The sequence below is a fragment of the Podarcis erhardii genome (genome assembly GCF_964252035.2).
Source record: "Podarcis erhardii genome assembly, chromosome: 5".
NCBI classification, from domain to species: domain Eukaryota; kingdom Metazoa; phylum Chordata; class Lepidosauria; order Squamata; family Lacertidae; genus Podarcis; species Podarcis erhardii.
In genome coordinates, this window is record NC_138509.1 from 45942160 (window position 1) to 45955065 (window position 12906).

Here is a 12906-nt window from a genome sequence, read left to right on the forward strand (position 1 = left end):
AAGATGCACCTACATATCATCCTTCCTAATTAAGAAGTAAAAGAGGGTTTGAATGTTTTTTCCTTTCTCCCCCCCCCCCCTTGGTCCAGTACTTACTGAGACACGTGAAACTGATGGGTTGGTGGTGTTTGTGGCACGTTTCTTTAGGACCATGCGAGTCGGGGCAGAAGCAAGCGGGGTGTTTCCAGCTCTCATCCGGCTCCTCTTCTTCGGAGGATATGGAGAGGCTCCTCTTCCTGCTCGGCCAAGCGGAGGCGGAGGCGGAGGCTGCCTGCTTGGAGCTGGGCTCCCTGCCTCCTTCCGAGGTGCCGCTGCCTAGGATGGACTGGATGGTGAAACTGGAGAGCGGAGGTGCTGCGGGACAACACTTGCTCGGGTCTTCTTTGTTGCTCATCCTGGGCTCATAAGAAACAAGAGAACAGCTCTCGCTTTAGAGGCGCGCTGGGGACAGGGGGTCTCGTCGGAGGGTGCGGGGACTGCCTGGGGGACTTGGCTACCTCGCCTGCCTTTGGGGGGACCAGTTTGGGGGGGTGTTTTTGGCGTGCCTTGGCAGGTTTTCCCTGAGCTTGCCGAGCCTGAATGCATGCTCCTTTCTCTCTCAGATCTCTATTGATCTCCAGGCGGCGGGGTGGCGTGGCTTCATTTGCATGGAGGTTACATCCGCCTCGGCCAATCACAGGCAGCCAGGATGCCCCGGAAAGTTTCAAAATTCTAGAACGCTGTCAGCCGGCGACTTTGCAGGGCCACCGAAACCGACGTGATCGGATTGCCCCCTCTCGTCGAAACAGGCAAAAAGGAAGCGGACCAGATTATTATTATTATTATTATTATTATTATTATTAAACCCACGATCTAGTCGGGGCTAAAAGTCCGCAGAGGTTTGATGTGTGTCCGAATCCACCCTTCCAGGGCTGGCCCTTAGCATTTATAAGCCTTTAGGGTGAATCGAAGTTGCCTCAGTTTGTTGCCTTAAATAACGAAATGAGGCTTTGGGATGATCACACCGTTTAGCAATCTGATATGGGCGTTTGATTCGCGCCAACATTTTGCCAAGGTGTTAAGTAGCTGACATTGCCTGTATAAAATAAGTCCTGAGATCGGAGGTTGGGTTCTGAAGCACACTTGAATAATTTGACAGGGTTGACTTTCAGAGCAAACGGGTCCTAAACTATTCCCAGCGGTTCAGGAAGTGGCTAAGCAACTCTGCCTTAGACGTCTCCTCTCCTACCAATGGCAGAGACAGAAGGGGGAAAGACGACATTCCTAGTATATGGCTAATTGAGCTAGTACACAATATGTGTTTCCTAAAACAAAGTATTCTCCTCATGCAACAGTCCTCAGAACTTATATATATAAAATCCATGCACATACGCCCCGCTGCACTTGTGTATTTGTGTTCTCCATTCATTTCCAGTCTGGCTCTGCAAGCATTTGGGGCTCAGGCGGAAGGCTAAGAGGCTTGGCATTAAACAGCTTATGGAAAGAGATCTGGTATTTAAACCAGAAGGGCAGCATTCTAGCAAGGGATCCTTGGCGCTTTCATTATCTTCACTTTTTATCCCCCGCGCAGCCCCCGAAATATCTTGTCTAGCAATGTCAATGGGGGAAGAAGAGGGGGGGGGGGGGAGACACTCATTCATGGATGAAAGCCAATGTTTTCGCTTTGCTGTTTAAACCCTCAGCCCAACGGGACGGTCACTCATCTGCATCCCTTGGGAGAAGGGCGGGGTGGGGTGGGCAGGAGGGTGGGGTGGGGGGGACAGCCGGAGCCCCTGCTTTTCCACGGATGGGAGATTGCAGGCGAAATGAAAAGACTGCGCGCATTCAAGTTGTCTGGCGCCAAGCTGCCCAGGCAAGGAGCGCGCAGCAAAGCGGGCGGGGGCGGGGGGGGGGAGAGAGAGACCGCTTGCAATACAAGCTGAGAAATGCCTTCCCGTTCCCAAACTCATGCAGGTACATCCCTAATCTTCCCCATGGGATGTAATCCATCCCGATGGCGCAGGGTATATATAGATATATACGACGTATGTAACAATATGCAATTATTTAGGCTTTCTGAGAGGATTGACATAAATGCCTTCCAATGATTGTAATACAATCGCCCGCTTCCTCTGGGCTTGTACAGCTTTGATCGCACTCAAAAAGTGGGTGGAGGGGTGGGGGAGGGAGAGAATCGTTCTCTCCAAAAGTTTTCATAAACTTTCCTTTGGAGGGGGGGCGGGCTGAGGGGTAAAAACGAAACGAGAGTCGTCCACTGTTTGCTGGGACAGCCATCCAATCGCATTGGGAAGGCGCGTGAAGGCAGGTGTCTTAATGAAAAGAGCACGTCCATAATGCAACATTTGCCTCTTTTAATGCTTTACGCAAGACGCCGCCGTGGAGCAAGAGCCGGTTGTCTGCTTCCCGTGCTTTATCTGCGTGAGATTCACCAGCTCAGGAGGAAGAAGCGAGCAAAAGCGAGGTCCATGTTGCCAGTAGTTGAAAGGGCCATTTATATTTTCGGTGAAGCAGATCCAAAGCGGTTGGTTGGTTGGTTGGTTCCCGAATGCCTCAGCCACCGTGGACATCTTCGAACCGCTTATTCCTCAAGTTCCCTGTTTGGGGATTGTCAAACATAGTGTGAAAACGGCACTGCCGTTCCTTTTTATTTTATTTGGGAAAGTGGGTCCTGCAACAAAGTGTTGCAAATGTATTCTCACCTCCGAAGGGCAAGTGCTTCTGTTCAGAGTGCCAGCCAGCCAGCGGAGCCCTTCACCAGGAGGCCGTTTCAGTTCTCCCCATCTGTACCCATTTGCGCGCGCGCGTGCGTCTTTTCCTCCGTTTGCATCTGACTCAACATTTCGCGACTCCGGAACATGTTGAGACTTGTAGTTTTGAAGGGGGTACATCTTGCTGGGGGGGGGGGCGGGGTTGAAGAAAAAACTATCTCCCGCAAGGCTGCCCCGGTTCCCCGAGCATGAGGGCACGTCTCTGATTCTCAGTGTCCACTGTTGGCCCCTTTTGCCCTCGCCACCCGCGTTTGCTCTTAGAGGGAGTTTTGCTATTCTTTTGGAACGTACCAGGACAGAGTGAGAAGGAAGGAAGATTATTGAGTTTGGTGTGGAACGTGATTTATAGTAGCCACGGATTCAGTTCGGCAGGATTCAACAGCATCACCTGCAACAGCGAAGCGGGGCAAATTTCGATCTGTTGAATTTTGAAACCGTGCTGCATAACAGAATGGGTTTTGCAACGAGTAAATAATGAGCGCACGAACAGTTACTATTCACCACATGAAATCCCCAAAGTTGGGGGGGGGGGGACGATATTCCCTTTCAAACAGGTTTACTGGCTTGCACGCTGGGTAGGAAGGCGGAAGGTCTGGGTTCAAATCCCTCTCCGCATAAGCTTTGCATATTGGAAGCGATGACCAAGTTTTTTTCAGTGCTCATTGTCTAAATAAGCGGTATTGGGGGTTATGAGCACACTCCAGACTGTGGAAATCCTTGCTATCAATTCAAATTGTGTGTGGGTTATTTATGATTACAGAGTGACGATAGGTCACTCTTCACATGCTCAAAGGCACTGTTTCAAGACTAGGCACTGTCAACAGATTTTGGGGATAATCTCAACATTTAACATTCATAAGTACTGCAGAAGGTATATATTTATGGTTTATGTGCAGTCTTAGATAGAATTACATTCAGGATGGTTTTACCCCCTCCGACCCCTAACGTTGCTCTGGGGTAGGATATCCTCCCACATTTCTCAATGGGTCATTGTTTGCGTTGGTGACTGGTGCGGTTATGATCCTGACATGTCTGACATATTCTGCTCCGGCCCTTTGGCGGTTCCATCTTCGGGACAAGCTTAGCCATGTCTACTCAGAAGTAAGTCCCACTGGACTTGAATGGGGCTTACTCCCAGGGGGCTAGGATCGGCAATCATCTCTAGACTCCGACCTGCGCCAGGGCTCAGTTCTGAAAAGGGGGCTCAGTTCTGAAAAGGTGAAGCAGCAACGAATGCAAGGCGCCTCTGAGCGTGTGCAGTACGCCTTTTGCGTCACAAGCTCGGGCTTAGCTGGGATCCGAGGAAGTGGAGAAGGGATCCCAGAGCGGAATTCGATTTCCAGCGGGACTGACTCCCACTCCACCGCTGCTGCCACTTCTGATCTTACAAGATGAGTCCTGGAACAATGGACGCTGACAGTGCGTCAATCCGCCGAGGTTCAAGACTAGGCTTCCTTCATAGTGTCCACCCCTCTTCTACCCAGGCCCAGAAAGGGAGAGAGCAGAGCCCTGGAAGCGTTTTGTGTGTGGCGTGGGAGATGAGACCCGAGAGTCAACGTCTTTCCCTCTCCTTCGGTCCTCTTTCACGTCTGGGTTCCCCCTCTTCCCCCCGATGGACTTTCTTAATGGGCTGATTATCCCCTTCCTCTCTCCCCCCCAAAATACATAATGAGAGATAAAAGCAAGATTCCGATCAATACAGACAAATGTCAAGACGTTTCCAAATGACATTTTCATTAACTCCCAGCCCCCGTGTTAGGCCTCGGCATATTGAATCAAGTGCTTATAAAATAATTAGGGATAGCGAGATGACGAGCGAGCCGCGGCACGATCATTCACTCCCCTTAACTACTTTGGATAGACTCATTAAGGGGCTAATTGATTAGGGAAAGTGGCCCGGCTCCTCCCCTCCTCGTGCGGGGCAGGTGCTGTCCTGGTTTACCGCATTAACCTTTTCAGTGCTTTTCAACAGGCTCCAGACACATTACAAATGGTCAGCTTTAATCATGATGTCAGCTCATTAACCCGGAAAGACCCCGCACTGAAACACAATGTAAGGGATCGTCCTTCACTCAGCTCCGCAGCCGGCCCAGGCTGCTCCCTCCAAAGCCTGCCCGGAGAGAAGGGGCCGGGAAGAGAGAGAGAAAGGAGAGAGAGCGAGAGCGAGAGAGAGAAAGCCGCTTCTCTCCAGCTCCTTTGCAAAACGAGCCTCCCGGTTCTGTGACATCACACTATCTTAGGCCATCCATCCGGAATAATTTACCAACCTGCATGCCTTATCCGCTGTCACTAAACGCGCGTTAGGTAGACAGATGCGTAAAGTGGGAGACCTTTCTATGGACAACATCACCCTTTACAGCCATTCTCTGGATTAAAGGTTGCCACGTTGTACACACACACTCTCACAGACACACACACCTATAAAGCTGTATGATAGGTAGGAGTTTTACAGGTGAAGCTCCCACCTACTTAATGTGCCTGCAACCCTAAACCAGGATTGCTCAGCAGTAAGACCCATTGAATACAGTAGGACTTTATACTGAGTAAACATGCATAGGCTTTGTGCTGTACATTTCAGCCTCCCCTGCTGCTCTTAAAGGCATAGAAACCCAGCCAGGGAAAAAAAATTGCAAGTCTTCGCTGGCTTATAAATATAACTGGGTGGATAGCAGGATGTGCTCTAATTGTGAGTTTCCCAATGTGAGGGAGGACTAAAGTGTACTTGGGCACATCTACCACTAACCCTCCTGTTCCAGAACCAGGTTTGATAAGCAGCAAATAATTAAAAGGTCTGAATAGTCAATAATCACCCACTGGGCTTTTTGCTGGCAGTCACCTATACAGATTAGAATCTCCACTGGATTTAAGGAGCAGAGGGATATGCCATTATTTACCTTGCCTGCAAGCAAAGACAGAAATAGGACCTGGAAGACTAGTGGCACCTAACAGGACTAGTTCAGTAGTAACTCAAGGGCCTTAAGGAAGAAATAAGGGATCTGGGGCATGTGTATTCCTTGTCTTGAGGCTGCAGATGAAATATCCCTTTCCAGCCAAAACTGGTGCAAAAACTCACTTGTCAACCTTAAACCAAAAGAGATTCTACCAGCTGCTCTTGTCCCTCTGCCCTGAGACAGATTGTTATCCTGCACAGATTGTTAATAGCCATGAGCTCAGATTTTTCTTTGAAAATGTGCTAGGATGATTCTGCTCTCTTAGTAGCATCTTTGGATGCTGAAGTTCTCTATGCAATCCTGTGCAGACCTACACGAGAGTAAATCCCACTAAACACTGAATTCAAGGTACTGATGTTGACTTATAAAGACCATAATGTCTTTGTGTCCAAAGACTTAAAAGAGTGTGTCTCCATGCTAACTGGGGCCCTCAGCTCTGCAAGAGAAGATTTTCTCATGGCATTGCTGATGAGTGTTCTCCTGGTGGCTGGAGTTGGGGCCCTCTTCGTGGTGGTCCATGTTTGTGGAACCCCCTTCCCTTAGAAGTGTGTCAATCATCCTCATTGTGAAGTGCTTGCCATCAGTTTAAGACACATTGATTTATTCCACCAGGCATTTGAGGCAGGTGGATATTTGTACTGGGGCACATGTACTCATGGTTACTGCTGTACTGGTATGATGAGTTACAAATTTGGGTCCCAAAACATGTGTCCTTGAAGTCTGATAGTGTCTCTTGCTTGCCTAGATAGAGGCTAATTAGGTGTGAAAATGTGTAGAATCCAGCCAACTCATTGTTCCATCTACTTTGCCTCTGGACCCACTTACTTCTAGACTGTGGTCCTCAGGCTGAAAGAGTTTCCCTACCTGTGTTCTACATGTTTTAACAAATGTATCTTTAATCATGCTTTGAACCCATTTACTTGAGAAACAAGTTAGATTGACAAACCCATAATTTTATAGGGTGGGTATTTGTCCAACATATTTTGCAATAAAGACTAATGTAGATAACTAACTATCCTGCCTTGCAATCTCCCTGTACTTCTTTAGTGACCCTTTCACGCCTTTGTCATATAATGGTCCTACCTTATCTGGTTTCCTATTACCCATGTAAAAAAGAAAAAGAAAAAAGCTCATTTGTAAGCAGCAGTATCCATTACACTTATTCCATCAGTGCAAGGATTTACATTTGCAAAACAGAACTTCCTCCCACTCACATGCCCCACACACTCCCCAAATCTGCTCCAGAAGATTAGGAGAACCCCGAAAAACAGAATAAGGGAGCATGCAGGAGAGCAAAATAAAAATAAAAATAAAAAATCCCAGTGTGCAAGCATGAATCCTTGCACTGACGGAACAAGTTCCTTTGCACAGCACTGGCTATAACTCATTATGTTTGGTGACATCCATCTCATTTTTTGTTCTGCAGGCTCTCTGTTTATGTGTGTACAGTAAGCCCACAACATTCACAGGGGTTACAATTTGGGGGTGACGCCTAAAACCATAACTGTGTATAGTCAAAAGACACTTGAGGCAGTGGAATTTGGAATCACCAAAATCCTTTTCTCTGGATGCCTTTTTACTTTATAACAAAAAACAAAAACAAAAAAAACCAAACAAATGTGTAAAGCTGAAGGTGCACAAGTTAAATGAGTGTAAGTTGTAGGCTTACTACATTATCTTATTGCTGAGAGTTTGTGCTCCTTCCAATTCTTCTCATCTGGGAAAAAATTCCCTTTTTTAAAAAAGAAAACCTTCTTGCCTCTCATCGCTTCCATGCCCCTCCTTATTAACAGCACTGACATCCTAATGATCTTAGGTTGCCATCCTATGCACATTTATCTGGGAGTAAGTCCTATTGATGTCCCAGGGGTTGAGAACACATGTATAGGATTGCACTTTTAGTCTGTGCTATACATTGTGCCTGAGCTTCTGTTTTAGTGGTTTTAAATAACCTTCAAGCTTCCTGAAGGGATTTGACCCTGCTGACCCTCCCTTTCAAATTCCTTTTAATGAATCCCCTCATTTCCTCTTTTGAAATTAAATGTGACTGTGTTGGACTTTGTGGGCAAGTTTCCACTCCTGTATATGTTGCATTTAATAGCACTGTGGTCACTGTTCCCAAATGGCTTGACAATACTTCCATCAAATCCTGGAAACCACTCAAGATTCACTTCTTTCTTCATCATAACCCAATTATTCATTTCCCTAGTTAATGTGAGGGTAGATGAAATCACTGATTAATACAATTTTTTTTCCACCTCCGGTTGCTTCTTGGTTTCTTCCTCAAATTTCAAGATAACCCTTAGAGTGGATAACCCCTTATTACACATTTGGGCCTAGTATTTTCCCAACCAACATGGTTCTCTGGTGGGGGTGAAAGTTCCTCAAGATTATTTCTAGCTTGTTAAGAGTCTATGCTAGGTTCAAGAACCTATTTGGGCTTGTGAGCACATCTGCAAACTGGAGACATTGTCTTGGGCTATACACACACTTGCAAACACACAGGAAACAAGCACCCACCACAACCAACCCTGATTGATTACAACAGAACACTTGTTTTAAGCCTATTTTCAGCAGGGGAAGGGGACTGTCAGCAGCCTAGAAGGCCACTGTGGGTGCACATGTACCCACAGGCATAACATTGTGGATTCTTGCTCTAGCCCCTATTTGAACTATAAGGAAACAGCACCTCCAATATGTTCTTCCCCTTCCCTTCCATAGGTGCCAATTCCTAAGGGTCAAGGCTGAGCCCTCATAAAAGTTGATGGGCGTTGCCATTCAAATAGTGTCCATACACCATGTCATGAGATCGATTATGCATGGCAGGGCTTACTGCCCCCCCCCCATATTTTATTCAAGTTGAACCCCTGTTTCTTTCTATATATACTGCATCAGCATACAATGATATCCCACTGATTTCCAGTTATGTGCCATTTTTCTGATATGTGCATGTTCTGTTCAGAGGAGTCATTATTCAATAGTAAAGCACATACTCGCTCTACAACGCAGAACACAATCCGATTCAATCCCCAGAGTTCCCAGTTCCAGAATTTCTGAGAAAAGGAAAGACCTTCTCCTGAAGCCATAGAAAGCTATCATATGAGAAAAGTCCTAAGTTCCAGACTGCCTTTGACCTCTGCTGCCTGGGAGGAAAAGTTGGCACCTCTGAAAATTGAGGGGGTGTATTGAGGTGTATTTTCATAGTTCAGTGATACAGACCATAATCAGCACATAGGAAGTCTCAGGGTCACTTCATGCCCTATCCCAACCAAGATTATTCTGTTCAGGGCCAGCCTACCATTAGGCTTCAGACAGTTGGTTTTCAATGTCATGAAAGGGCAGCAAATTGTTAATTATGTATTATTGGTATGTTTACTGCCAGGGAACAGGAGAGATGTGTCTGGGATTTTCTGTCTGAGAGGCTGTAACAAACTTTATCTTCTGATATAGATCAACAGTGTCTTCTGATCAGACCACTCCTCTGGTCTGCAACAGACAGATTTCCTGTCTTTTATTTCCCAATAAGGTTTCCAAGGTTGTTGTTGTTGTTTTTTAATGGGCCAGCTAGTCAGAACTGTCTCTAGCCCTTTTGTAATGTAAGCTCAGGGTCATTAGGGCAGCGGAGCTAGCCTTTAAATAAATTTTTGACAGGCCCAGAGATCACAAAACATCCTCCCTATGTCAGAGGCAGGCTGCTTCTGGTCTCTACATTTCATAAACAAGGGAAGCTTTGTTTTTATCATTTTGCCCTGCTGATTTAGAACCATGTCTTCCGCAATGAACTCTGCACATGCTCTGAATTACAAGTCTGGGGAAGCACATAAAATTCAAGCTAGCTAAGTTAGATTGGCTTTTTGATTTCATTTAAAGTCTCTGTGTGTGATTTGTTGCCTTCCTGTTCCTTTTTTATTCCTGTTTTCCCTTTCCCCCAATAAAAATCTTTTTAAAAATATACTTCAACATTTGGCCTCCTTGGCTTTAAAAGCAATTCTCTGGTATTTCTCACTAGGATCTTCCCCACATGATAGACTGCACAGGGGTTAAGCTACCCCTTATGTTCTAAGGACATTTCACAAGGTTTTGCTCAGGCCTGTGTGCTTTGGGCTTAGTGGAAATAAATCGAAAGCCCCTCTCTTTATTTTTTCCTGGAGCTGGGCTGAAAAGAGAAGTCCTTGGCAGAAGGCCTCAGAAGCTTCCTAAACAGCTAAACAGACTAGACTTTTCCTACTGGTGGCCCCCTTTTATATAAGGTCCCCCCCCCCCATACATACGCTGCCTTAAGTCAGGTTGAATGTCCTGACACATTCAAGCCCTTAGGGTATGTGAGAAGGGTTCAGCCTAACTGGTAGAAGTCTATCAATATTTTTTTGGGGGGGTGGGGAACAACCCTTATTTCAAAGCAGGGTCCACCAGAATGGCTCCCTGTTTCTTGGTGCAGCCTCCTCCAGCCAGTGCTGCATGGAATTCTGCCTACTTCCTCCTCCTTGGTCCCATAACACCTTTAGATTTCAAAAGGGACATATTTTTCTGTGACATTATGCCCCTCCATCTTCTTGGCAACCACCCAAATCTCCTGTTTGTCAATAGATTTGCATCTAGCTTACCAGCCACCAGGCTGGTTTGCAGAAGCTAATCCAGGAATTTCTTTTCTGGTACAGTTCTGCAGCTTGTATTTTCCCTCCATATCTCTCTGGTACCCTAGATCTATGACAATAATAAGCTAGATAGGGTGAGGAACCTTTGGCTAAGAGGCCAATCTGCTGGTGAGCAGAGGGCTCAATCCTGCTTGGTGCTGCTAGCGAAGCATGTTCTCTCCACCCTCATCTCAAGGTCAACATTTACAGATGGCGAGACCACCCATGATCAGTCTGGATGAATGGTTTGACTCAGTGCAAAGCAGTCAGACTCCTGATCCACCTACCTCAGTACTGCCGGCATGGACAGACAGTGGCGTTCCAGGCAGCGGTCTCTCTGGGCCCTGCTTTGTGATGCTAAGGATTGAACCCAGGACCATTTGTATGCAATGCGTGTGCTCTGTCACTGAGCAGTAAACAACTGGTATTATCTCACCCTGTGCAGGTCAGTGGAGTCTCATCCATTCTATTCCACAATCTTGTGGGTGGGTGGGTGGGGGAGTTGTAGAGTAAGCTGGGGGTGGGCCTAATGTTCTCCCATAGATCTGGAAATGTATAGGGCCCTGTGTTAACAGTCCTCTTGCAGTTTAAAGACTACCCGATTCAGGCTGCAATCCTAGACATATTACAGAGCAATCCCCATGGAATTCAGTGCAATGGTCCATGTACAATTATTGTGGCATGAATTCACACTAGAAATTGTGACATCAGGGACCCCTTTTGGACCCAGGCAGAACATTTAAATGATATACAGTCGTACCTTGGTTGTCGAATGCCCTGGAACTCATACGTTTTGGCTCCCGAACGCTGCAAACCCAGAAGTGACTGTTCCAATTTGCAAACGTTCTTCCGCGACTTCTGATTCACTGCAGGAGCTTCCTGCAGCCAGTCAGAAGCCGTGATTTGGTTTTCAAACGTTTTGGAAATCAAATGGACTTTTGGACAGATTCCATTCGACTTCCAATATCTAAGTGTCCACTGTTTCTTTGCAGAGGAGGAGGATATGGAGAGAACCAGAACAAGTGGAGGGTGCACAACTTTTCTCTTACTGGAGGAGCAACTGTGGCATCAGGAATCAGGGATCCCTTCTGAACCAGACATTTTCCACAATTACAGGTGCTAACTGCAAAACAGTGGTGCCTAAGTGTCCACAAGACTTTTGCAAGGGAGGAGGCTGGGGAGAAAACCTGAACTTTGACATGCCTTCTTGACCTCCAATTGGCCACACCCCCAATGCTGTCAGACATTACTGCAATCAAACCAGCAGTTCATGTTTTGCCAGATAGGCACATGAAAGGGCTGTGAGTCACAGAGCTTTCCTATACAATTTGCTAGAGAGAACTCTGAGATCACTTCTTTGGTCTGCCTTGGCAGGAAGCTGTAACTACTGCCAGGACAGCCTCTTCTTTCTTCATCATACTTCCAAGCTGACCATATGTGCGTGTCTGAGTTCTGCAGTTCAGACACCATTTCTGAGCTAACATTTTGTACTTTTGTAACTTACATAGTGGTTATAAACCTGTCTTCATTTTGCTGCTGGAATCGCTGCTTCAGTTACACATGTAAGTAAATGCTACTTTTGTTTCTTCACAACACAATATGTGTGTGATTGTTGTTTTTAAAGAGGGGGAAAGGAAAATCCAGTCTGCCTTAAAGCATCCTAGATTATTGTTTATGCAGTGTTCAAGCTGCAGAGGATGGTACTCTGTTGATCTCATTCACATGAGCAAGGAAAGATAAATAATATATCCTCTCCTAGTGTCTAAATCCACTCCTACAAATGTGACTTCTTAGTAGCCTCACTAGGTCTATGGGACACCAGCCACCACTGGGACTCCTGTGGATCCAGGAAAGGAAAGGGGCAAACAGATGCTGGTAGACCCTCCCTCCATTTCTAGGGATGTGTTTCTTTACACTAGACTTTCCCATTCAGCTGAAGCTGAGCATAATGACCTAGAACCCATAATTTTTTTAGGCTGTGAGGAACATCTGCAAGCTCAAGAGACTGCAAGCCTGATACTCACTACTTGCTGGTGCTTGCTTCTGCATAAACCTGGCTGTGACTGTCCTGCAAAAGTCTCTCTTTACCAGAAGATCAGACCCTTCTCTTAATCCTACCACCCTCCCAGGCACACTTGGTGGGGACGCAGGACATGGCCTTCTTGGTGGCTGCTCCCAGACTTTGGAAGTCCCTTCCTAGAGAAATGGACTGGCTCCCTCCTTGTTGTCCTTCAACTGGTAGGTGAAGACTTTCTCATTCCAACATGCTTTTGGGAACTGCCTGCTTCTGATGAAAAGGCCTGGTGACATGCTGCTTTTTATTGTAATTGTATAGTTTTAATTATTGTTTTCAGTGGTTCTTATTTTTATCTGTAAGCCACATTCAGTCTTGTCAGGGAAAAGGGTAGTTAGTAAGTAAGTAAATAAATAAATAAATAAGGCAGGCAGGCCTGGGAGGGAGTCAGTCAGTCCATTGGCTCCTTCTGATTTGCTGAGTTAAAGTGAGGCATATGCTCCTGCAGGTCAGGAAAAGCCCTGGGTGAAATGGTGATA

At 46.4% G+C, this 12906-nt stretch overlaps 1 protein-coding gene across 1 annotated transcript in view; it reads right to left on the reverse strand.

The window, feature by feature from the left end:
* Positions 1–12906, reverse strand: part of HMX2 (H6 family homeobox 2) — a gene marked incomplete at its 5' end in the record, with an annotated part of 31653 nt that overhangs the window by 2185 nt on the left and 16562 nt on the right. Inside the window, one exon of the mRNA XM_081862032.1 lies at positions 97–395. Coding sequence (XP_081718158.1) covers positions 97–395 — 299 coding nt within the window. The remainder of the gene's footprint in view (positions 1–96; positions 396–12906) is intronic.